Below are 20,632 nucleotides of genomic sequence, written 5' to 3'. Positions count from 1 at the left end.
GCTTCCTACAGTTGTGTCAAGTCGGCTGGATGTCCTTTGGGTGGGGGACCATTCTTGATATACACGGGAAACTGTTGAGCGTGAAAAACCCAGCAGTGTTTCAATTCTTGAAACAAACTGGTGCACCTGGCACCTACTACCATACCCTGTTCAAAGACACTTCAATCTTTTGTCTTGCCCATTCACCCTCTGAAAGGCACACATACACAATCCATGTCTCAATTGTCTCAAGACTTAAAAATCCTTCTTTAACCTGTCTCCTCCACTTCATCTACACTGATTGAAGTGAATTTAACAAGTGACATCAATAAGGGATACTAGCTTTCACCTGGATTCACCTGGTCAGTCTGTCATGGAAAAAGCAGGTGTTCTTAATGTTTTGTATACTCAGTGTATAATCAAGTTAGCATGCTAGCTACTTGCTAGAATTGGTTGAAAATGTCAGGGGGATGGGGTCATGACAGTCACAGAAACAGGAAATAGTACTCTTTCTTGCCTCAAGACTAAAACACAGTATCATGCAACACAACATTAGCATGGATGGAATCACTAGGGGAAACAGACGTTTTTCTCAACATTTATTTTCAGATGTAGTAATCATCAGAGCACCGTTACTTTAATGTGATGCAATGAGGTTTACGTTTGGAGTTACATTGACAAATATTCTCAAAGAGAAAGCCATTTCACTGTACTTGTGCACCATTCAAAACTTGAAACTTGCGCTTGTAGCAAACAGCAGAAACACATGAGTGAGTGTAAAGGAAACAAGAAAGTAAACAACAATGATAGTGTACCACACCATATAAACACTTATATTCACTGCTCTAATTACGTTGGTAACCAGTTTATAATAGCAATAAGGCACCTCGGGGGTTTATGATATATGGCCAATATACCACGGCTAAGGGCTGTATCCAGGCGCTCCGCGTTGTGTCGTGCATAAGAACAGCCCTTAGCCGTGGTATATTGGCCATATTTCACACCCCCTCTGACCTTATTGCTTAAATATAATCTGACCACTTTGGTATTTTAGCTGCTAATTATTCTTATCAGAGTAATACATTTAACATTGCTCAGCTAAACCAATTAGTACTGAATTATCTTGTACAATTAGATACGCATAATATTGGCACAGGCTTGTTAAAATAAAATATAACCTTTAAAAAATATATATATTGATTTAAAATAAAAATCTAATCAATGCTGCACATTGTACCTTTAAGGGCATTTTCAGCTCGACTAAGTTATAATATCAATTATAGGAAAACGTATGGAAAAATATATACTTTCTTGCTCATAAAAATATAGAAAAGGAACAGCTTTTAGGATATGAGGTTCTCATATCATAACATGTGACAACAGTTGCACTGAAAAAATGGATGGCATGGCATGCAGAATTGCTGATTGTGGTGCATGCATAGACAGAGATAGGCAGAATGGCATATATTATTATAATTATTATATTATAGGCCAGTCAGTAAATGGGTATATTTGTGAGTGTTGGAGATCCTGTAGAGAGCTGACATGGTCCGTCTAGTCACTCCCTCCACACAGCTTTAACAGCAGTTTCTTATAGTCCCCTGAGGTGTCTCCCTGTCATAGACAACAACAACAACACAAACACATCAACAAACTAGTCCAGAACATCATACTGGAATACCTAACCTGCTCTGTAGCAGTAGCATTATTGGGTGGTGATGAGGAGAGATACTTACAGAGATGTCTGTGTAGAGCGACTTGCCGTAGTTCTTGGCGTATTCCTGACGGATATCCAGCATGTCCACCTCAGAACGCGTCACCATGATCCGAATCAGGGTTTTGTCCTTGGTCCCGGCCCCCTGAAAACACGAACACACACAGGTCAGGCTGGACCGAAGCACTTTTTTGAAGAGTACAGTTATCAGAAGCAATTACTGTAATAACTATGTAATTTCATTGGGACTGGGAAAGTAAAAATGTAATGAACTTAAACAGAGTGCACGTTTCAGTCATGGACAGTTCTGTTGGACTGTGCTCTATGTACAGTATGTTGTAATCAGCCCAGACAGACAGATCGAAACGGGGCGTGTCTTACCTTCATGGACTTGTAGAGTCTCTCCGCGAAGTAGGCAGGTGTGTTCTTAATACACTTGACTGGAACACGGAGAGAGCAGAGGGTTAGAACGCCCAGCGTGTACTATTCACCCTCCTGAACCTTAGACTAGTAATAGCTATATGGAGGGAGGGACTGATAACACCAGTCAGTTAGTGCTAGCATGCCAACTCCTTGTCAGTCATTGTCATGGCTAACGTTTGGGTTGACGATGAAAGCAATGGAGTTGGCAAGAGCACAAACAGATCCGAGACAAGGTGACTGATATCGTGAGGGGAGGGAAACTCTCAAACACAAGCAAAACTGTTTAAAACGATAGGAAGAGATTAAACTGAAAATATTGTATATAAAGTCCTATCTGAAACCTGAACATGAGAGTTGAAGAAAACAGAGAATATATGACTATAGTTTGAGGGGTGAAATACATTTTCAAAACATCACATCAACATGACATCTGTATGGACAAACATCATGCGTAATGGAAGAAGCAAACAACACACCACACCACATCATCACAAGTGTGTATGGGTGAGATATTCTCTTGATACACAGTCAGATAACAATGTCATCCAGTCAAATGAAACTAAAAGCATGTTACTGTACCATTAACCTGAGCAATGATAGCCAAGTGGGGGAAAACACAACAACAATTACAAATTCAGGCAGCAACAGTGTGGCAACACATATTGTTAAAGGATCTTCTATAACATTTTTCAACAATAACAATGAGTAAGTTATGGGTGTTAACCAATGATGTATATAATCCCTGGATTGCTGATGCTATGTATTGACCATAGAGAGGCTTTGAAGCCACCGGTCAGCCATATTGGCACTCCCCAGTAGGAGCAGTCCTCCATAGGAATGAATGGAATTCTACAGTATTTCAGTTAAATGTTTCAAGGACAAAGTTGCATATGTTTAAGTATTTCATTCTTGTAGTGGGGACAGTAATGTTAATAATCTGTAGAAAATATACTTTAAGAAAACTGTTTTTATATATTATTATGTTTAACTCACATAATATAATTTTTAAGTATGTATTAAGGCAGGGGTAGGCAACTAGATTCAGCCGCAGGACGATTTTTGTCAGAGCGGATGGTCGGGGGGCCAGAACATAATTATTAGAATTTGTACACTACAAATTTACCACAACTAAGCCCAAAAATAGATAATTTTCATATACAATAATTTCATACCTTGATTACATTGAGACACAACCACGTCTCTTTTGTTTGGGAACAGATTTCAATTTTTTGCTGAATTCCTGGTGATTTTACAGTCTTTGAACCAAAAACAATTTTTGGAGGCCCAAAAAAATCATTTTCCTGTATGAGTGAAACGCACAAATATAATATCCCCAAGACATGCTAACCTCTCACCATTACAATAACAGGGGAGGTTAGCATTTTATATTATACCCCTAAGACATGCTAACCTCTCACCATTACAATAACAGGGGAGGTTAGCATTTTATATCATACCCCTAAGACATGCTAACCTCTCACCATTACAATAACAGGGGAGGTTAGCATTTTATATCATACCCCTAAGACATGCTAACCTCTCACCATTACAATAACAGGGGAGGTTAGCATTTGTGATATTTATGCCTCTAACTTTCTCACTCATCATTATTCACAATTACTTCAGGATTATCTGTAATCATGGTAGCATCCACATTCATCTAGAAGTGTTGAGAAACATATTATATTCTTATTTACAATAAAAGTGTCTCCAAAATGACACAATACATTATTTACCATTCATTTCTATTGGGCACAAAATAATCTGAAACACAACCAAAACAAACAGCAAATGCATCTAACAAGTTTGTAGAGTCACAAACTTGATGTAATCCTTGCGTGCTAGGAATATGGGACCAAATACTCAATTTTGGACTACTTTAATACGCATAAGTGAATTTGTCCCAATACTTTTGATCCCCTGAAAATGCCTTCAAATGAAAGCTGACAGTTTGTACTTTAACTTCATAGTCATTGTATCATTTCAAATCCAAAGTGCTGGAGTAGAGCCAAAACTATGATTTTGAATGGGAATCAATTTTTGGTCCCCCAAAAAGTCCTCACAAGTATAGTAAGACATAGCTGTGTATGTGTGTGTGTGAGTGGGTGGTGTGCGTTGTTATGGGTGTTACATAGTGTTAGTTTGTGCTTGTGTAGAAACGTGTAGGTGTGACACCGGATAGACCTGTATAGGTGTGGCAGTGCACGTGTGTGTTAACCAAAAGGTTTCCTCTTACCCACGGCCACCATTCCACTCTCCAGGTCTCCAGACATTTCTCTGTCGATGCTCTTCTCTAGGTCTCTGCCACACATCTGCTGGTACTCATGGAACACTACACACACACACACACACACACACACACACACACACACACGGATAAGGTAGCGGCAAAAGATCTAGCTACGAGTCAAGGTGAGTGGAGAGCACCATAGGACTGATATTTCATATACATTAAATTGATATTTCAAATACATTTAATTGATATTTCAAATACATTTAATTGATATTTCACTTCTGTCGTCACAGTACCGTTCCTCTTCCCTGTAGTTACCTGCTCTGAGGTGGGCTTTGCTCCTGGAACACAGGATGGCGTTGAACTTGGACTCATCTGTTCCCACCTTGCTCTCCCCAGCAGCATACAGGGCCTGGACAGAGGGCACACAATACACACAGGCGTCTTTCATTGAGTAGGTAGAGATTTCTAGTATGCCGTGTAGGGTCCTGAGTTTTTCCTGCTCAAATCACGTGGTCATGAAAAACTCCTGGCCCGAAGTATGCTGAAGACATACTACAATATGTAGATTAGACGTCACAAGGTTCGTTATAGATAAGAAATGGCAATTTACCTGGGCATCTTGTTTGGCTACAGAGATGTCCACCGTCTCTCTTTCATCTCGATTACCCTGAGAGCACAAACAAAACACATAATGAATATGTACTGTATGTATTCCTATATGTATATGTATTTAGAATGTATACATTATTCTATATCTATGGGCCACAGGCTGTACCTGGGCCAGAGAGATGAGGAGTCTACGGAAATGTCCTGAGGTGTCCCCACTGATGGCATCTTCCAGAGACTTCTTATTCTCTGAAATAACACACACAGTCCCCTTACCCAACCAAGTCCAACCGAGGCATGGTGTGTTTCTAACAGGAAATATACAAATCCCTCAGCATTGGTCACATTACATCCCTGAACAGTGTTTGTATGTAACTCACCTGTCTTGTAGATCTGGTTGATCTCTTTGATCTCTGCGTTGGAGCGAGAGGACAGGATCTCTATCAGACAGGCCTCGTCTGTCCCTGCGCCCTGTCAGAACATACAGCAGAGAATGGTTGGGAGGTTATGACATGGATATTATTATATACCAAGTATGATTTGTCTTTCTCTGTTCCTTAAGCTAGTTTAGCTAGATGATAGTAAAAAAAACACACAAAACAAAACATTACTCTTGTTTTCATGCACACACACGTTAAGAAGAGGGAATATGTCAGTGATTATAAAAACCCATTCACAAACCTTAATGGCTTCTTTGAGTTCGTATGCATCAAGCTGGGCTGGAGTCTTCAACATGGCCAGCACCAGCTTCTCAAAGTTCCCTGAAAGCTCTGACTTCAGATCCTTAACCAGATCCTGGGAAGGTAAGTGGGTACAAGCTTGGTATAATTCAATGCTATCCAAGCAGTCCTTGAGTTGGGCCTACAATTCCTGACATTTAATCCTAGTAAACATTCCCTGTCTTATGTCAGTTAGGATCACCACTTTATTTTAAGAATGTGAAATGTCAGAATAATAGTAGAGAGAATAATTTATTTCAGCATTTATTTATTTCATCACATTCCCAGTGGGTCAGAAGTTTACATACACTCAATTAGTATTTGGTAGCATTGCCTTTAAATTGTGTAACTTGGGTCAAACATTTCGGGTAGCCTTCCACAAGCTTCCCACAATAAGTTGGGTGAATTTTGCCCCATTCCTCCTGACAGAGCTGGTGTAACGGAGTCAGGTTTGTAGGCCTCCTTGCTCGCACACGCTTTTTCAGTTCTGCCCACAAATATAGGATTGAGGTCAGGGCTTTGTGATGGCCACTCCAATACCTTGACTTTGGAAGTATGCTTGGGGTCATTGTCCATTTGGAAGACCCATTTGCGACCAAGCTTTAACTTCCTGACTGATGTCTTGAGATGTTGCTTCTATATATCCACATCAGTTTCCTTCCTCATGATGCCATCTATTTTGTGAAGTGCACCAGTCCTTCCTGCAGCAAAGCACCCCCACAGCATGATTCTGCCACCCCTGTGCTTCACGGTTGGGATGGTGTTATTTGGCTTGCAACTACCGCCTTTTTCCTCCAAACAGTTCTAATTTTGTTTCATCAGACCAGAGGACATTTTCTCCAAAAAGTACGATCTTTGTCCACATGTGCAGTTGTAAACTGTAGTCTGGCTTTTTTGGAGCAGTGGCTTCTTCCTTGCTGAGTGGCCTTTCAGGTTATGTCGATATAGGACTCGTTTTACCAGCATCTTCACAAGGTCCTTTGCTGTGGTTCTGGGATTGATTTGCACTTTTCGCACCAAAGTACGTTCATCTCTAGGAGACAGAACGCGTCTCCTTCCTGAGCGGTATGACGGCTGCGTGGTCCCATGGTGTTTATACTTGTGTACTATTGTTTGTACAGATGAGCGTGGTACCTTCAGGCATTTGGAAATTGCTCCCAAGGATGAACCAGACTTGTGGAGGTCTACAATTTTTTTTCTGAGGTCTTGGCTGATTTCTTTAGATTTTCCCATGATGTCAAGCAAAGAGGCACTGAGTTTGAAGGTAGGCCTTGAAATAAATCCACAGGTACACCTCCAATTGACGCAAATTATGTCAATTAGCCTATCAGAAGCTTCTAAAGCCATGACATCATTTTCTGGAATTTTCCAAGCTATTTAAAGGCACAGTCAACTTAGTGTACGTAAACTTCTGACCCACTGGAATTGTGATACAGTGAATTATAAGTGAAATAATCTGTCTCTAAACAATTGTTGGAAAAATTACTTGTGTCATGGACAAAGTAGATGTCCTAACCGATTTGCCAAAACTATAGTTTGTTAACAAAACATTTGTGGAGTGGTTGAAAAACAAGTTTTAATGACTCCAACCTAAGTGTATGTAAACCTCCGACTTCAACTGTATGGTCATAATCACTGTATTGTCTTTCTATAATAAAAAATAAGCTATAAGAAAATGTATATTGTACTAACGTAGTATAATGTAATTATGATTGTATTAGCTACCTTTCCGTAGGAGGTTTTGAAGGCCATGAGCATGGGAACACGCTGTCTGTTGGAGCGACTTCCTAGCAGGTCTATGATGGCCTGTTCATCAGTACCTGTAGGACAAGTCCACTGTCAGTACACATTATTCAAAACAGCCCATCCATTTCCCTTGGATTTATAACATCATTGTTTTAGTAGTATAGCTGAGCAAACATCACCAGGTTTTTATACATAATTAAGTAATTCAAAGATCGAGGATCAATGATAGAAGGCAACATAACTGCTAGTGTTGATTATACCTTTGCAAACCATTCAGATGTCCAGTGTGTATTGTATAAGGGACTGGCAAGGGCTTGTTTCAGAACAGGGTCTATTCTCTCATGACAGCTGGCCATTACGCATGCAATATTTGTTTCTGGTTCCAATATTAGATTGGGTCTAACTCACTCACTAGACCCCTATATAAGGGGCTAGGGGTTGTTTCTGAACGGGGTCTAACTGGCCGTGTCCGAATACCCATACTTGCATCCTAAATAGTAGGCCGTTTGAGTATGCAAAATTTTTTTTTTATAGTATGTATTTCGAAAATTTAGTATACTTTAAATGCCCAGATGTCATACTCATTTTGGCTTTGACAACAGCTGATAATCAGATATGGATGTGCTACCGAAATCAACCAATAATGCAAAACAACGCAATTGCGCATTCTCAGTATGCGAAAAAACACTGCTCAAAAAAATAAAGGGAACACTAAAATAACACATCCTAGATCTGAATGAATGAAATAATCTTATTAAATACTTTTTTCTTTACATAGTTGAATGTGCTGACAACAAAATCACACAAAGATTATCAATGGAAATCAAATTTATCAACCCATGGAGGTCTGGATTTGGAGTCACCCTCAAAATTAAAGTGGAAAACCACACTACAGGCTGATCCAACTTTGATGTAATGTCCTTAAAACAAGTCAAAATGAGGCTCAGTAGTGTGTGCCCTCCACGTGCCTGTATGACCTCCCTACAACGCCTGGGCATGCTCCTGATGAGGTGGCGGATGGTCTCCTGAGGGATCTCCTCCCAGACCTGGACTAAAGCATCCGCCAACTCCTGGACAGTCTGTGGTGCAACGTGGCGTTGGTGGATGGAGCAAGACATGATGTCCCAGATGTGCTCAATTGGATTCAGGTCTGGGGAACGGGCGGGCCAGTCCATAGCATCAATGCCTTCCTCTTGCAGGAACTGCTGACACACTCCAGCCACATGAGGTCTAGCATTGTCTTGCATTAGGAGGAACCCAGGGCCAATCGCACCAGCATATGGTCTCACAAGGAGTCTGAGGATCTCATCTCGGTACCTAATGGCAGTCAGTCTACCTCTGGCGAGCACATGGAGGGCTGTGCGGCCCCCCAAAGAAATGCCACCCCACACCATGACTGACCCACCGCCAAACCGGTCATGCTGGAGGATGTTGCAGGCAGCAGAACGTTCTCCACGGCGTCTCCAGACTTTGTCACATGTGCTCAGTGTGAACCTGCTTTCATCTGTGAAGAGCACAGGGCGCCAGTGGCGAATTTGCCAATCTTGGTGTTCTCTGGCAAATGGCAAACGTCCTGCACGGTGTTGGGCTGTAAGCACAACCCCCACCTGTGGACGTCGGGCCCTCATACCACCCTCATGGAGTCTGTTTCTGACCGTTTGAGCAGACACATGCACATTTGTGGCCTGCTGGAGGTCATTTTGCAGGGCTCTGGCAGTGCTCCTCCTGCTCCTCCTTGCACAAAGGCGGAGGTAGCAGTCCTGCTGCTGGGTTGTTGCCCTCCTACGGCCTCCTCCACGTCTCCAGATGTACTGGCCTGTCTCCTGGTAGCGCCTCCAAGCTCTGGACACTACGCTGACAGACACAGCAAACCTTCTTGCCACAGTTCGCATTGATGTGCCATCCTGGATGAGCTGCACTACTGAGCCACTTGTGTGGGTTGTAGACTCCGTCTCATGCTACCACTAGAGTGAAAGCACCGCCAGCATTCAAAAGTGACCAAAACATCAGCCAGGAAGCATAGGAACTGAGAAGTGGTCTGTGGTCACCACCTGCAAAACCAGTCCTTTATTGGGGGTGTCTTGCTAATTGCCTATAATTTCCACCTGTTGTCTATTCCATTTGCACAACAGCATGTGAAATGTATTGTCAATCAGTGTTGCTTCCTAAGTGGACAGTTTGATTTCACAGAAGTGTGATTGACTTAGAGTTACATTGTGTTGTTTAAGTGTTCCCTTTATTTTTTTGAGCAGTGTATAACATTTTAAAGTAAGTGAATTTTCGAAAATTGAGTATGGTTTAAATGCCAGGATGTTATACTCATTTCGGAGCTTCATCTAGTAGAATTTGATGCACACTATTCCACAATGCATTGGAAGAGGTGGGCTGCGAGTGATAGGCCCTAGTTCTCTTCAAGTAGCAAAACAACTAAACTAGGCTACTTAAAACCCGTTCCTGCAGTGGAATGAACAAATCGACCTTGTGGCCTCATGGGTGGAATGTTCAAAATATTTTTCATAAATTAATAATTAATAAACATTATTTTAAAAAACCTGCCAGAAATCCAGTGTTTCTATGTCAAACGGTTTTGTTATATTTCAGTCTTCTGTGATGTATATAAAGTGTAATATTGGGATGCAAACTCAAAATTGAATACATTTCAACTCTATATCAGACATGGTATAGGTGTTCGTTTTTTTTTTTTTAAAGCCAATAACCATGTGTGTGAGGTGTATACTTTTGTTTCAAAGTAGACTTGTTTAAGACTATCAAGAAACACTGAGTGACGCTGATTTAGACCACTGCAGTAAAAGGATAATTGGGAAGATGCCAAATAGCAAAACTTCTGAGGTGGTGTTCAAATGTAGGCTAAGTAGTTTTTGTTCTCCATAAAATGATCACGAGTATTGCATCGTAGGCTTCATCTTTGAAAACAGAAAAAAAAAATTAAAGTGGATTTCTGTTTTCTCATTGGAAAGTGTTTCTTGTTCTCTTGGTTTTCGTCTGAGCTTTTAAACTAAATACTAAAACCATCTTTTGATTTTTTAATGTGTCGGCACCGGGGACTCGGAATGCGGCTGCGTTATTGATGTCATGTTAATCAGGCCTTCGGATTTGAACATATTCATTGTTTTAGTTTTGTAGGCTAGGCTACCTATTTAAAGCTGCAATATGTAACTTTTAGGGTGACCCAACCAAATTCACATGGAAATGTGAGTTATAGATCTGCCTTTCGCATTGAAAGCAAGTCTAAGAAGCAGTAAATCTGTTTTATGTGTGCTATTTCTATGCTTCCCGTTCTTACGTTTCGTTTTTATGTCTTTTACTTTCAGTTTTGTACACCAGCTTCAAACAGCTGAAAATACAATATATTTGGTTATGGAAAATATATTTCACAGCGGTTTGGATGGTTCAATGATTCTCTACACTCTGAGTGCTTGTTTTGTCACATAAACTGAAATTAGGCAAACTTATTAGAATTTTAGCAACCAGGAAATGGGGGGTGATTTCTGCATATTGCACCTTTAATTATTGAATTTATGGATCAAGCCTTAGCAGTCATTCTGATCTCGTTCCCAATGATCAGTGCTTTAGTTTATTATGTTGCTGTCCAGCGGTTCTGAATTTACGATGCACCCGACTGTCCACGTTTTTCTGTGCAATTGCCTATAGATTTGAACATTTGAAAAGTTTTGGTGTGTACTAGGCTATTTTATGTTATTTATATGTTACAGCACTTTGGTTTCACTAATAGATAACTTTTTCCTGTTTCTCCAGTTTTGGCTTTTGTGTCCAGCACCTTCACAAATCAGCTCTGGGTATATTCTACCTATTAACTAATAAATATGTTGAAATGGAACCAAATGATCTGTTTCTGGTTCAGTCCTTTTTAAATAGCATAGATGGGCTATATGGGCTACGGTATAGGGTGAACGTGATAGTCTGCCTCTAACCAGCCTGAGTAGACCTATTCTCCATTTCTATTCTGTTCAGAGTTTAGAGAAATTAATTGAATGGGAATTGAGCTATTATCAGTACATAGTACGCAGTTTAAGTATGCAGTACACTAGAATGGGTATTCGGACACAGCCTCTCACTCACTCGACCCCTATATAAGGGTATGGGGCTGTTTCTGAACAGGGTTTAACTCACTCACTATACCCCTAGACTGTATAAGGGCTGTTTCTGGACTGGACCTATGTAACCAACTCACCAAAGCCCTTCATGGCTTTCCTCAGAACCTCCACATCTCTCAGTGGGTCCGCTCCCGGATAATCCTTGATGCTTCCCCGGAATCCTCTCTGGAAGAACAGGGAAGAAGAGGGCATTTTCCAGATCGCTTTACCCTTTCAGTGTCATTTGCCAGTAAAACTCCTGTCAAATCTCTTATCATTATCTCAAGAAGAAACAGAAAACTATAGAAACACTATCAATATTAGTGCAGAACACTCAGGTGTCCAGGTTGAAACCCATGAATGAAGTATGGACACTTAACAGGACATATACCTGTCCTAAATGGTATTTTGAAGGACTATTGTCACAATAGGGTTAAATCTTCCCAGTGTCTCTTACATTGATGGCAGGTGCGACGGGTATGGCTCCTCCTCCGTATCCTGGCATGGACGGGTTGGGCGACGGGGCTTGAGGGTACCCTGGCATGGGCTGGTTAGGCGCTGGCCCTCCTCCGTATCCTGGCATGGAGGGGTTGGGTGAGGGTGCCTGTGGGTAGCCAGGCATGGGCTGGCCTGGGTAGCCCATGCCTGGGCCTTGAGTCTGGGGCATCTGCCCTCCTGGCTGTGGGTACAGGCATTGGGGCTGTTGGTTAGGGGGCTGGGGGGCATGTTGGGGGTACCCACCAGGGGTGAACATGGCGGGGTTGGGGTTAAAGCCCCCCATGGCTGCTGAGATCTGGTTGGCCTGTGATTGGAGGAGGAGAAATGAGCATCCAATAAAATGTGCACAGACAGGACACTGATTGGTTTCAACTAATATGCATGCAAAGCTGTTTTGTAGATGATCAATAATGTATTATAGATAATACAGCATCTGCTGTTGTGTTTTGATTACAGAGAAAATAAAAGATAATGCAACATAAAGAAATTATACAAAACATGGAGTTTTGAAGGATTACAACAGTGAAATAAGAGGTTGCAGAAAATTATTACATTTTTGAAGCACTATCTTAGCTAATTACGAGCCACATTCACATTCAGGAGCTATCATTTGATGACTTCTGTAATCGCAAAAGTCTTGGTTTCTTGCACATAAATATCAGAAGTCTACTTCCTAAGTTTGAGTTATTCACTGCGTTAGCACACTCTGCCAACCCTGATGTTCTAGCAGTGTCTGAATCCTGGCTCAGGAAGGCCACCAAAAATTCTGAAATTTCCATCCCCAACTATAACATTTTCCGTCTAGATAGAACTGCCAAAGGGGGTGGAGTTGCAATCTACTGTAGAGATAGCCTGCAGAGCTCTATCATACTATCCAGGTCTGTGCCCAAACAGTTTGAGCTTCTACTTCTAAAAATCCACCTTTCCAGAAATAAGTCTCTCACTGTTGCCGCTTGCTACAGACCCCCCTCAGCCCCCAGCTGTGCCCTGGACACCATATGTGAATTGATTGCCCCCCATTTATCCTCTGAGTTTGTACTGCTTGGTGACCTAAATTGGGATATGCTTAATACCCCAGCCATCCTACAATCCAAGCTAGATGCCCTCAACCTCACGCAAATTATCAACGAACCTACCAGGTACAACCCTAAATCCTTAAACATGGGTACCCTCATAGATATCATCCTGACTAACATACCCTCTAAATACACCTCAGCTGTCTTCAACCAGGATCTCAGCGATCACTGCCTTATTGCCTGCGTCCGTAACGGGTCCGCGGTCAAACGACCACCCCTCATCACTGTCAAACGCTCCCTAAAACACTTTAGCGAGGAGGCCTTCCTAATTGACCTGGCCCAGGTATCCTGGATGGATATAGATCTCATTCCGTCAGTAGAGGATGCCTGGTTGTTCCTTAAAAGTAATTTCCTCTCAATCTTAAATAAACATGCCCCATTCAAAAAATACAGAACTAAGAACCGATATAGCCCCTGGTTCTCCTCAGACTTGACTGCCCTTGACCAGCACAAAAACATCCTGTGGCGTACAGCATTAGCATCAAATAGCCCCCGCGATATGCAACTTTTCAGGGAAGTTAGGAACCAATATACACAAGCAGTCAGGAAAGCAAAGGCTAACTTTTTCAAACAGAAATTTGCATCCTGTAGCACTAACTCCAAAAAGTTTTGGGACACTGTAAAGTCCATGGAGAATAAGAGCACTTCCTCCCAGCTGCCCACTGCACTGAGGCTAGGAAACACTATCACCACCGATAAATCTACAATAATCGAGAATTTCAACAAGCATTTTGCTACAGCTGGCCATGCTTTCCATCTGGCTACCACTAACCCGGCCACCAACTCTGCACCCTCTGCTGCAACTTGCCCATGCCCCCCCCGCTTCTCCTTCACACAAATTCAGACAGCTGATGTTTTGAAAGCGCTGCAAAATCTGGACCCCTACAAATCAGCTGGGCTAGACAATCTGGACCCTTTCTTTCTAAAAATAGCCGCCGAAATTGTCGCAACCCCTATTACTAGTCTGTTCAACCTCTCTTTCATAACGTCTGAGATCCCCAGAGATTGGAAAGCTGCCGCGGTCATCCCCCTCTTCAAAGGGGGTGACACTCTAGATCCAAACTGCTACAGACCTATATCCATCCTGCCCTGCCTTTCGAAAGTATTCGAAAGCCAAGTTAACAAACAGATCATCGACCATTTCGAATACCACCGTACCTTCTCCGCTATGCAATCCGGTTTCCGAGCTGGTCACGGGTGCACTTCAGCCACGCTCAAGGTCCTAAACGATATTATAACCACGATTGATAATAGACAGTACTGTGCAGCCGTCTTCATCGACCTGGCCAAGGCTTTCGACTCTGTCAACCACCGCATTCTTATTGGCAGACTAAATAGCCTTGGTTTCTCAAATGACTGCCTCGCCTGGTTCACCAACTACTTCTCAGATAGAGTTCAGTGTGTCAAATCGGAGGGCCTGTTGTCTGGACCTATGGCAGTCTCTATGGGGGTGCCACAGGGTTCAATTCTTGGGCCGACACTTTTCTCCGTGTATATCAATGATGTCGCTCTTGCTGCTGGTGACTCTCAGATCCACCTCTACGCAGACGACACCATTTTGTATACATCTGGCCCTTCATTGGACACTGTGTTAACAAACCTCCAAACGAGCTTCAATGCCATACAACAATCCTTCAGTAGCCTTCAACTGCTCTTAAACACTAGTAAAACTAAATGCATGCTTTTCAATCGAACGCTGCTAGCACCCGCCCACCCGACTAGAATCACCACTCTCGACGGGTCTGACCTAGAGTATGTGGACAACTACAAATATCTAGGTGTCTGGTTAGACTGTAAACTCAACTTCCAGACTCACATAAAGAATCTCCAATCCAAAGTTAAATCTAGAATCGGCTTCCTATTTCGCAACAAAGCCTCCTTCACTCATGCTGCCAAACATGCCCTCGTAAAACTGACTATCCTACCGATCCTTGACTTCGGCGATGTCATTTACAAAATAGCCTCCAACACTCTACTCAGCAAATTGGATGTAGTCTATCACAGTGCCATCCGTTTTGTCTCCAAAGCCCCATACACTACCCACCACTGTGACCTGTACGCTCTTGTTGGCTGGTCCTCACTACATGTTCGTCGTCAAACCCACTGGCTCCAGGCCATCTATAAATCACTGCTAGGCAAATCCCCGCCTTATCTTAGCTCATTGGTCACCATAGCAGCACCCACCCGTAGTCTGCGCTCCAGCAGGTATATCTCACTGGTCATTCCCAAAGCCAACACCTCCTTTGGCCGCCATTCCTTCCAGTTCTCTGCTGCCAATGACTGGAACGAATTGCAAAAATCTCTGAAGCTGGAGACTCTTATCTCCCTCAATAACTTTAAGCATCAGTTGTCAGAGCACCTTACCGATCACTGCACCTGTACACAGCCCATCTGAAATTAGCCCACCCAACTACCTCATCCCTATATTGTTATTTATTTTGCTCTTTTGCACCCCAGTATCTCTATTTGCACATCATCTCTTGCACATCTAGCATTCCAGTGTTAATACTATTGTAATTATTCTGCACTATAGCCTATTTATTGCCTTACCTCCATAACTTGCTACATTTGCACACACTGTATATATTTTTTCTGTTGTATTTCTGACTTTATGTTTTTTTTACCCCATATGTAACTCTGTGTTGTTTTTATTGCACTACTTTGCTTTATCTTGGCCAGGTCGCAGTTGTAAATGAGAACCTGTTCTCAACTGGCTTACCTGGTTAAATAAAGGTGAAATAAAAAAATAATAAAAAAAACATTATTTTCGTCATGCAAGAGATTTTGAAGAAAGGTTAACAAGAAAGCTGCAACACAGATCGAAGATTAAAATATGATACTTTTTTATAAAAGTCTTACCAGTCAATAATTGGGATGTGATTTCCAATATTGGCCATGCAATTCATGCTAACTGAAATATTTAACGCAATCATCTGAAGGGGATGAAGTACAAGCATGTTGAGAATATTCTCTGTGTAATTCGGGGGGGGTGGGTGTATTTTCATGCCAGACTTACCATGGCTGGAAGATTGCCTGCGTTGAATCCAGGGTTGGACAGATTATCAACACCTATGGTGGGGAAACCAGCACCACCTCCCCAACTACCTGCAACAGATGACATAGATGGGTGTATATGTCACTAAACTGTTTATGGCAAATCACTGACAAACTGATATAGGATTATTATAATAATAATAGTATGTATGTAGTATGTACTGCTTTGATGTTGTGGCTGTTCTGCTTTTAATCAATCAATCAATCAATGTTGTTACCAAAAAAAAGTGCTGTTTTCAAAACAACATAGAAAGTGCTAAGATTTCATAGAGAGGTTTCAATAAATGTCTGGTGATTGTGCCAGGCTAGAGAGGTAAATACATTGACTTTGGAATGAGACACCAGGACTGGCAATGAACGGTTCACACTTGCCAATATATCTGACTAACCTCGGCTTCTAGTCAGCAGACATGGAATGATTCTCAGGGCACACAGAATTGGAGGACTGTGTCAGACACTAGTTGGTCTGTGAGTGTTGTCTCTCAGCACAGCAGAGGCTGTTTAGAGAACACGCATGCCGCACAACATTAAATCTAAACCTCATGATGATCTCTGGCCCTGAGACAATGGAGGACAGAAGGACTCAGTCTCTGAGCCTGTCAGTCAGTAGCCTGTCCTCTTTTCTTGACCATGTCTTTATGTTTCTGTCCTCAATCTGTCTGTCTGTCTGTCTGTCTGTCTGTCTGTCTGTCTGTCTGTCTGTCTGTCTGTGCCTCCCTTAGATTACATTACATTTCATATACCTTGTACCTATAAAAAATGTTTTAAGCCAACCATGATCTGTTGAGCTGAGGCCTTACCTGCTGGGGGCATGGCTGGGTACCCTCCAGCTCCAGGCTGTGGAGGATAGCCACCAGCCTGAGGGGGGTAACCTCCAGCCTGAGAGGGGTAACCCCCTGCTTGAGGGGGATAGCCGCCTGCCTGAGGTGGGTAACCTCCGGCCTGGGGTGGGTAACCTCCAGCCTGGGGTGGGTAACCTCCGGCCTGGGGTGGGTAACCTCCTGCCTGGGGTGGGTAACCTCCTGCCTGGGGTGGGTAACCTCCGGCCTGGGGTGGGTATCCTGGATAGCTCATGGTTTATGGTCTGAAATAATGAAAAATATCAAAATATAAGGCCTGTTTAATGTGTAAATGCATTTTTGTCTGTTCCTGGTTAGGTCATGATGACAGGAACATCTCCTGGCCTTACAGACACACAATATGGCAGTTGGACACACAATCAGTGCCACGCATCTGTTTGTTGTAAAACAAAGTTTTATGACTCAAATTGTGGCGTGAACACATAGGTTGGTGTTGTGGTGTCCATAGCAACTACAGAGCTAGAAACACGCCCATATACACAGTGGGCCCCTCCACCCTCAATGGAGCTACGCTGAAGAGGAGAAACAAGGCTGAATTCCTCATGATGACCCAAGATTTCAGGAATCTGGGTTCCCTAAGCTGATGGCTTAATTGTTAACATGGGCAATTCATGGGTTGGGTCATACTGTGTGAAATGGAACTACTATGTTCATGAAATTGAGTATTTTCCTGAAATCTAGCGCAAAGAAATGCCATCTGGAAGAAGACATACATACAGTGTGTCTCTCGAATAGTTATTGAGAAATAATTAAATTAAAATGGGAGAATACCTATTCATATAATTTTAAACAAATAAGAGCCAGTGTTGATGTTATTTAAAGCATTGATGTTAGCGCATTTAAAGCCATATTTTACACTGAAATACTACATTTCAATGAATCTCCTTTGCTTCTGTTACTTTTGGTGTTGGCAGTAGAACTGCTTGTTATTTGACAATGATTATGCTGCTGTGTGTGAAAACCCCATATGCCCATTTCATAATATGCCAACTTGCTCCATCCATGGTTCCATGGAGGCATTCCCTTCTCATAATTTGCATTTTAATGACAGTGGAAAGAATGACAGACTGCTGCTGTATTTGAATAGGAACACAGTTCTACATCAGGGGCCTGTTCAGAATTATGTAAGGTTAGGCTATAGAATGTTCAGATAGATATGTATGGTGTAGAACAGATATGATTATCTCTAAGATAGAATAGGGACCATGTCAGCAATATTCACTGTGTTCACTGTTAGATGATACAGTATAATATTTATGGATGTAAGGACTACTTCAGTGTTATCACACCATCACCTCCTATTTAATGTACTGTGCATACGTATTAGACTACAGCCTAAAGGCTTCCTCATACATAGATTCGGTTTACTCATTGCAGAACTCGGCTAGGCGAAGTGAACATCTGTCTTCGCATACTCCCTTAAAATACCTTAGCTTGAAAAACGAGAAAAAAAACTGCAATATTACTGATTGTCCCTCTTGAGACGCTGTAGCCAGTCGGCCTGAAGACGAGGTCTTAGTTGCGCAATTTTACATCTAAGACGTTTGGTGCAGTATTTCTTAAGTGATAAACGGTGCATGAAAACTAGTCGTCTGTCGTTAAAGGACAAACACTTAATTGAAGAATCCCTACCAGTCACCGACGAAGGGTCTATAGCAAAGATGTGTATAACTATAGCTAACTGGTTGAACGCGGCACGTGTATATTTATAACTACATCAAGTTAGCAAGTCGAAAATGTCCGAGTGTCCTAGTTCCAACAATACTTGAACGCAACATTAGACAAGCCTCAAGAATAAAATGTGTCTGCTCGAACTTCACAAAATTTCGAAATAATATATTGAACTGTTTCGACTGGGAAGCATACGGGAAAGCCAATGTCCAAACAGCAATCAACCACGCTGTCGGAAAGTAAGAAGTATGAATGATTCTCATCTAACCCATGTACAAAATACTAATTTTAACACAATGTATTTCCCCTTCTATCAGTGGCCTGAGGCCTACATATTTCAACGAAACAATAGTGTCATACTGGAGTGAAATTGTGACTAACGACATCTCATCAACGCAAAAACCACAGCATTTCACCAAGACCCATGCTCGGCCTACTCACGAAAGCCCATATATTTGTAAGTCGCTCTGGATAAGAGCTAGATTACGTAAATGTAAATATAGGCTATTGCTGTATAGTAATCAAACCTCAAATCAGTGACAAATAAAGGCTAACAGAAGAACTAGGCTACCAACTGACACAATCGCTTTGATAGATTACAATGACATGTGGCACCTTTTCTATTGATAAAATGTGAGGAACGTTACACATTTGTACAAACTGTGTATAAATATAAGTAGCCATATGGGCTCCTTGTGTACACCAACACCCATGTTTGCTGGGGGGATGGGAGTGTTCAATACAATACAAATGATGGTTGTTGGCTGTTGAGGCCTTGAACTGGTACAAAAATAGATGGTTTGAAAATAACTTCCGAGTGACTCCAATGTGTATAGGCAGGCCTATCCAGAACTTCAGACAACTCTTTTGCTGTATGTAGTAGACCCCAAAGATAAATAAGTCGTATTTCCATCCACATGATTGGCCTATTGCACAATATTTGAGGAAATAAATAATTGTAGGCAGTTAAACATTCTAGGCTACTTTACAGATGTAAAATACAAACTCCTTTTTCTAAATGGCATTTTCAATATTTAATAAATAAGAGAATAGGCCGCCGCTTATAATAACGTTTTCGGAATAGCCTACACTGACTACGTCTACACCAAATGACAGCAAAGCAACTGTCAAGATATACAGAAGGAAGATATTGTGCATTTCATCAGTCAACACCGAAACAATGCAAAAAATAAAAATATCAGTACACTTTTGGCCGACTATTAGGCGCCAGCTAAACGTTCAATTCGGTATTTCCTAGTTGTAACAGTCAATTCGGTATTTCCTTGTTGTAAAGGTTTTCTGCACTAGTCCTACTTATCGGAAGAAGAAAAGCCAATTTACCGAAGCTCTGGAAGACCGCCTGTCGCGTTCAGGCAAATTACTCAAACATAATTTCAAATAGGTCTATAACCGTAGGCCTAGCATACTTTATCATGTTCTCTGAGACATTTTGTTATTGCGTAACATATGCTTCGAGGAAGAAGGCTCGCTAGTAAATTAAATATTTCTGAGGAAAGCGACGTGTCTACAAGAAACTGAATTGCGCACGATCGCTACTGGAAATGATTGATCTACATAGCTAGTCACATTCGATTTAACCGAAAAGTGCATTTCGTTTGCTACTTACTTTTGGTTCGCTAGACGCCTCGTCCTGGCGGCGCTGGGCTCTTTTTCAAGCTGTAGACCCTGTATGTATTTAAGGAAGGTGGGTGGGACTCATACTTTCCATTGAGAAACACCCATGAACACAAACAATACAGTAATTGACACACACCACACGGTTGTAACACTCGAGCACTATTGAACGGACAAACGTATGACAGTGACATGTTGGGTGACTCATCGAGTCACTCATCGAGTCATAGAGTATGGTGCAATGGATTGAGAATAGCCTATGGTTCTCTATGCCGGCACAATTATACACTCTTAGGCCTA

At 41.9% G+C, this 20,632-nt stretch overlaps 1 protein-coding gene across 2 annotated transcripts; it reads right to left on the bottom strand.

The window, feature by feature from the left end:
• Positions 1 to 570: 570 nt before the first annotated feature.
• LOC311126550 (annexin A5-like) lies at positions 571 to 20,411 on the bottom strand. Of its 2 annotated transcripts, none has more exons than XM_084200540.1 (15): positions 20,325 to 20,411; positions 16,967 to 17,250; positions 16,129 to 16,217; positions 11,996 to 12,340; positions 11,637 to 11,724; positions 7,403 to 7,497; positions 5,640 to 5,753; positions 5,339 to 5,429; positions 5,128 to 5,207; positions 4,963 to 5,019; positions 4,668 to 4,761; positions 4,353 to 4,448; positions 2,075 to 2,133; positions 1,716 to 1,838; positions 571 to 1,593 (listed from the first exon to the last, which is right to left on the bottom strand). In XM_084200540.1, the coding sequence occupies exons 2-15, from the start codon at positions 17,238 to 17,240 to the stop codon at positions 1,534 to 1,536; spliced, it is 1,665 nt and encodes a 554-aa protein (XP_084056666.1). In that variant the 5' UTR covers positions 17,241 to 17,250; positions 20,325 to 20,411; the 3' UTR covers positions 571 to 1,533. The 2 variants fall into 2 exon arrangements, with proteins under 2 accessions (XP_084056666.1, XP_084056667.1); XM_084200541.1 differs by having other exon boundaries at positions 11,996 to 12,217.
• Positions 20,412 to 20,632: the final 221 nt, after the last annotated feature.

Source organism: Coregonus lavaretus (genome assembly GCF_964263955.1).
Source record: "Coregonus lavaretus genome assembly, contig: HAP1_SCAFFOLD_2031, whole genome shotgun sequence".
NCBI lineage: Eukaryota > Metazoa > Chordata > Actinopteri > Salmoniformes > Salmonidae > Coregonus > Coregonus lavaretus.
Note: the sequence above shows the minus strand (reverse complement) of the source record. Positions and strands in the feature narration are given on the sequence as shown.

Excerpts from the sequence above, each read along its gene's own strand:
- LOC311126550 (XM_084200540.1), bottom strand. The coding sequence starts at position 17,240 with ATGAGCTATCCAGGATACCCACCCCAGGCCGGAGGTTACCCACCCCAG. Across the intron at positions 12,341-16,128 it reads CAGGCAATCTTCCAGCCATG|GCCAACCAGATCTCAGCAGC; the intron begins GTAAGTCTGGCA and ends CTCCAATCACAG. Across the intron at positions 2,134-4,352 it reads GAGTGGAATGGTGGCCGTGG|TCAAGTGTATTAAGAACACA; the intron begins GTAAGAGGAAAC and ends TCCGTGTTCCAG.